A 5,791-nucleotide genomic window follows, 5' to 3' on the forward strand; every position below is an offset into this window, starting at 1 on the left:
AGCTGGCTGGACAGTTCCTTGCTAAACCAGATACTAGTATCTGTGTTGTTCCCGATTGTCTCAACCCTGTGATCTCCTGATTGAATACTCTACTTAAACCTGGTACTGCACTTCCTTCCTTACGAGATTGAGCTCCCAGCCTTTAGTCTAGCTTCTTTCCACATGCTGCTTATCTGCAATATTCTACTGCTGCTCCGTGTACCGATCTCTGGCTATTTCCTGACTACGGTACCTGCTTATCCTCCCAACTATACTGCTGCTCCTAGTCCTGACCTCTGGCCATTTCCTGACTATGGTACCTGCTTATCCTCCCAACTATACTGCTGCTCTGTGTACCGATCTCTGGCTATTTCCTGACTACGGTACCTGCTTATCCTCCCAACTACTGTATACTGCTGCTCTGTGTACCGACTTCTGGCTATTTCCTGATGATGCTACCTGCTGGTGCTGCCCCTAGTGGTTGCAATATCACTACTCCAAGTCAGGTCAGTCCATAACATAACCTCTTAATTTCAACTGTCAGCATCTCCTGCGCCTCTTGTGATTAGTCGGCCCAGTGGAACATTGTGTGTGCTGCAACTGTGATGTGTCGCTGATCCTACTAATCAGAAGAGGCAAGCTGAAAGGTAGTAAGTTTGCATATTTATGTTCCAACAGCCATGGATTACCGATGTGGCTTCTGGACCAGAGTCCTGCAAATCTTTTTGCTCAACTCTCCTAGGTGATATTTGTCGGAAATAAAACTAATGACGAAAATAGGCCGTGCTACAATAGTGGTCAGTGAAGAGATGGGAAAACATACAAATGACCACATCAACGAACATGGAACTTATACATACTGCTAATATTTACAAAATCAAAAATAATATAATTACATGAAACAAGAGATGACAAAGTTCATCACGTCTGCCGATCATTCAGGAAGCCGGGAACTGCTGTTGCTGGTGGGTCCCTGAATCATCTGGTGGAGCACAGCGGTAAATGGAAGAATAAGAAGACATTTGGCACCTCCATCCAGTAAGCTAATATATGAATCTTTATTTTAGTCCATTTAAAACAGAGAAGTGAGGGGAGATTAAAAGACTGATGCGTTTTTGGCTCCCTTAATCGTAGTACTGATTTTTTTTTTAGGTGGACTGGATCATGAATTACTCTTGTTCATGTGCCCCTTCCCTTTGTGTTTACCTTTCTGTTGAAATTGATAGACATTTGTCTTTATTCAAACGTATTAACTATTTTACTATGTAGTTTATAAACTGAAAGTCTGGGAATCGATGAGGATCGACAATGTAGGAACGACTAAGGATCAAATTTCTCTGTTTTTACATGCTATAGGGATTGTGCAGAATTACAAAACCATTCAGCTGCAAATATCATACAGTATAAGTTGTCCAGAATTAAAAGAAAAAAGCATATTTAGCAACCCTGCTGATCTATGAAAAGTTTTTTTAAGTTTTGAGAATTCTAACATTTTTTCCGTAACTTTGAGAAAAAATTTGGTTTTGACAAAATTCTGAAAAGTATGACCCAAGATTTCACCCAAAAAATTAAATACAGTCTAAGGTTGTTATTATGCGTTATATGGAAATCTGTATTCAGTCACAGTCGGATGGCCGTATAACATTGACGACGATGGCGACTCGCCGGTGGTTACCCTTACCCGAGTATGCGGCTGTCTCTCTCAGGTCAGGAGAGCTGCCTGCCAGTCCAATCATTGTGATGCGATCATTGTCCATGTTATACGGTCGCCTGACTGCGCCCTTCAAAGGAAAACATTTTGTCTTCACGGGAGATTTGAATAAAATGAAAATTTATGTATAATAAAAGTTACAATTAAAAGAGATAGATAACGATAAGATATAAAAGGCATATATGTGACACCTATGAATATGAGATAGGGCGCAGTATTTCAATCAATATTCTGACTCACAGCCATTGGTTTTCTCAAATCAAAGAATGTTGTACACCAGCAATAATTGAACAATGCAAAGCAAAAACAATTATACATTTTCAAGGATCATTGTGTCAAAAGACTTGGAGGGACCTGGTTTCTGTGAGAATATCTTATCTATGGAACAAAATTCCAACAATACCTGCAGGCTTATTCTTTTTCTTTCGAAAACCAGGAATTGAACCAAAGAACTCCTCAACCAAGCTCCTACGAAACCCATCCTCGAGAACAGGTCTCATTCAATCATCTTAGATGTCAACTCTTAGGGCTCTTTTACACAAAGTCGGAGCTATCAGAATTGTGAAGACATTATTCATCCACCAACCAAAACACACATCCTGTGCTGCGGGTTAAAAAAAAAAAATCTATCAACCAATTCTATAAAACTACTCTATATTTACTATGCTAATCTACCCTGCACAGCTACAATTACCTATAGAATTAACAGAGTCGGAGGCTACAATAAAGGAAGTGAGATCTCAAAACAGAATCAGAGGTTAATTTATAGTAGGTAGAAAAACTTTAGTTGCTACATGAAAGAATGATATACCATAAAAAAATTATTGTAGCAGTCCACAGAATGACAAGATTTTAAGAAGTAGCCCCCGGGATTATGAAGGGAGGATAACAGCAAGGCACCTCTTACGGTCACATACAAACCCCGCATTAGCATCCCGATGAGAACTGGAGGTGGTCCTCAATTCATATTTCACAGGGACCAAAGGCTGAAGGAAATATCCTCACTGCTATAAACAACCTCCAAACTTAAGGAACCTCCTCATCAGAAGTGTCACCAGTCTCACCATCTTCGCCTGAAGCAGTAAAAAATACAGGACCTTGTGCCCGCATTCTCCACCACCAACTGATATGGAAATCTGTATTCCAAACATTTGGTCTTCACATGTGATTTGAATAACATGAAAGTTATCAAATAAAAGTTACAATTAACAGAAATGGATAAATATAAGATATAATTGGCGAATTAATATGAGAGGGCGATCTGACCTGTTGCGAAAGGGTGCAGTATTTAAAGCAAAATTAGTCTCACAGCCATTGATTTTCTGCCCTTGCTCAAATCGGTGAATGTTCTACACCAACTATAACAAAATAATGCAAATCAAAACATAAAGATAAATTTTCCACGATCATTGTCTCAATAGGCTTTGAGACAGCTGGTATCTATGAGATATATCTTATCTACGGAACAGCATCTTACAGAACATTCTGACAATATCTTCAGGCTTAGGCCTGATTTCTTTTAGCTAAAACAACACTTGAATTTATAAAGCTGGTACATAGCTGGCATTTAACAAGTAATGTAACATATCGGCAAATGATTGATTAAAATAGCTGTATTGTGATTATTTTCTTTATCACGTGCTGTCGCAAGATCATGGTAAGCTGTGCGTCTATTTTTCATGGTGATACGCAACAATTGGTGGTAATTTACATTATCTCATTGCTGACTTTACTAACTGAATGCTCCACTCATCGTCTCCCGCTGTCTGAGATGTCACAAATCGCTGGGTAGATTTCGACTGTTAGGACGGTCCCTCACAGCTGCTCCCCGTGATATCTTTATAGAAGCTCCCCCTACAAATAACGCAGCATGAAGGGGCTCGGTGAAGGTGGCAGTGAAGGTGTGTAAGTGTCTGATGGGGTCACACAGCTCATAAAAAGACAGCAACCCGGCCTCATAATCCAGACATATCCTGACCCTATTACTGGTGATCTGGACAGGTAATCGGATCTCTTTACTGTCATGTATCACTGAACACTGATTATTATACCCCTGCCTTCCATATAAACTCCAGGATATTTTATTATATCCAATAATCGATGGATTTTTCTTCCTTTCTAAACTGGGATAACACATCCCCACCTTCCACAACACTGATCCACAGATCTTCACATCCCAGTAATGTCGCCCTGAGGTAAATCTCCTGCTGCTTATAACCTGAGGATAATCCTTGAATCTCTCTGCTGTTTCTGGTCGATTCTGCATTATTTTTGTCAAGGTCGCAATTTTCAGGTTGTCTGATATAAGGAGATTATTATTAGCTGAATTTACATCCAGTAATATGTTTGCGGGACCTTCCCCATAGAAGGTCACATTTATATCTCTTATTATATCAGATAATGTGTGTGATATGTGTGAGATCAGCTCCGCACGCTGATCACCTCCATCATGTCCTCCTGTGTCCCCATCGCCTCCATCAAGTCCTCCTGTGCCCTCATCACCTCCATCATGTCCTCCTGTGCCCTCATCACCTCCATCATGTCCTCCTGTGTCCTCATCACCTCCATCATGTCCTGTGCCCTCATCGACTTCATCATGTCCTTCTGTGTCCTCAACACCTCGTTCCTTCACAGGATCACACAAGTCCCCGGTGTCTGACTCCTGTAAAACAGTCAGTGGATCCGTCATGTTACACAGCTCCTCAATGTGTCTCATCTTTCTGGACAGCTCGTCCTTCTGTATTTCCAGATTCTGGATCACATCAAATAGTGACAGTGACTCCTGCTCTTCCCGCCTGGAGATGTCACTCAGGATCCTCTTTTCCAGGTCATCTAACCGTCCCCTGATGTCTCTAAACATGGCAGTCACTCTTTCGGCCTCTCGAGAGGCTTTTTCTTGAGTTTTTCTCCTCTGATCCTCCAGACTCCGGACTCTTTCCTCAGTCTTCTTTCTCTTTGTGTTCAGATTCTGCAGAACATTTCTCAGTTTCATCTTCTTCTTTTCTGAGGCCTCATCCAGCATCTCCACCCGGTGTCCCCGATGTTCTCCAGCCAAACTGCAGGACACACAGATACAAGCAGCGTCCTCAGTGCAGTAATATTCCAGGATCTTCCTATGGATGGAGCATTTTCTGTTTTTCAGAGAAGTGCTGGGTTCTGTTAGGACGTGTTCTGGTGCTGTTTCTAGGTGAACTCCCAGGTGATTATTGCACACAGAAACTTCACACAGTAGACATGATTTAACAGCAGGTACAGGAGAGTGAATACAGTAAGTGCAGTAGATCCGGGTGATCTCCTCCTGATTTGTTTGTGTAGTCAGGAAGCGTTCTGTTACGTTACATAGAGTTATGTTCCTTTGCAGTTCAGGACGTTCCAGAAACATTATTCTACATTCAGGACAGTTATAAACTCCAGACTCGTCTTGTGTATTCAGGAACTGGTCAATACAGTCCCGGCAGAAGTTGTGTCCACATCTCAGGGTTACAGGATCTGTATACAGGGTCAGACAGATGGAGCAGAGCAGCTCGTCTCTCAGAATAGCAGACGCCATCGCTTCAGGATTTACAAGAATCGAAACTGAAGGTCTATGTTATGGGGCGTGTTCCAGGAAATATTTCATTGTACACCTTACAACTAAGAACTGTGTTTACAGCATAGGTATGCTAGCAACACTAAACATTTGTACTGAGATTTACTCACAATAGAAAAAGCTAAGGTAATAGAACAGGTTTATTATATCTACAGTGATAGAGAATGATGTCTGCTCCTGTCTGCACTGAGAGAACACAACCCCTCACTCCATCTTCTCAGTGATCTTCTCTTCCCAGTAATGTCCTCCTAAGGTGAATCTCCTACTGCTCATCACCTCATAATAATCCTGTAAGGTAACGTTCACATTTGCGTTGTTGGGCGCAGCGTCGCTGACGCAACGCAAAACGCATACACAACGCAGCGTTTTTTTGACGCATGCGTTCCACGTTACATGAATTTTGGCCGCAGAAAAACTGCATCATGTAGTGTCGGCTGCGCCCGGACTGTTGCGCCCAAATGACGCATGCATCAGACAACGCTAGACAACGCATACCGGCGCATGCCCATGCG

At 41.8% G+C, this 5,791-nt stretch overlaps 1 protein-coding gene across 2 annotated transcripts; it reads right to left on the reverse strand.

Moving 5' to 3' along the window:
* Positions 1–912: 912 nt before the first annotated feature.
* Positions 913–5,314, reverse strand: LOC143776992 (E3 ubiquitin/ISG15 ligase TRIM25-like). 2 transcript variants are annotated; one of them, XM_077266879.1, is made up of 2 exons: positions 4,253–5,314; positions 914–4,192 (listed from the first exon to the last, which is right to left on the reverse strand). In XM_077266879.1, the coding sequence occupies exons 1-2, from the start codon at positions 5,238–5,240 to the stop codon at positions 3,465–3,467; spliced, it is 1,716 nt and encodes a 571-aa protein (XP_077122994.1). In that variant the 5' UTR covers positions 5,241–5,314; the 3' UTR covers positions 914–3,464. The 2 variants fall into 2 exon arrangements, with proteins under 2 accessions (XP_077122993.1, XP_077122994.1); XM_077266878.1 differs by having other exon boundaries at positions 913–5,314.
* Positions 5,315–5,791: the final 477 nt, after the last annotated feature.

The sequence above is a fragment of the Ranitomeya variabilis genome, chromosome 5, assembly GCF_051348905.1.
Source record: "Ranitomeya variabilis isolate aRanVar5 chromosome 5, aRanVar5.hap1, whole genome shotgun sequence".
Taxonomy (NCBI): domain Eukaryota; kingdom Metazoa; phylum Chordata; class Amphibia; order Anura; family Dendrobatidae; genus Ranitomeya; species Ranitomeya variabilis.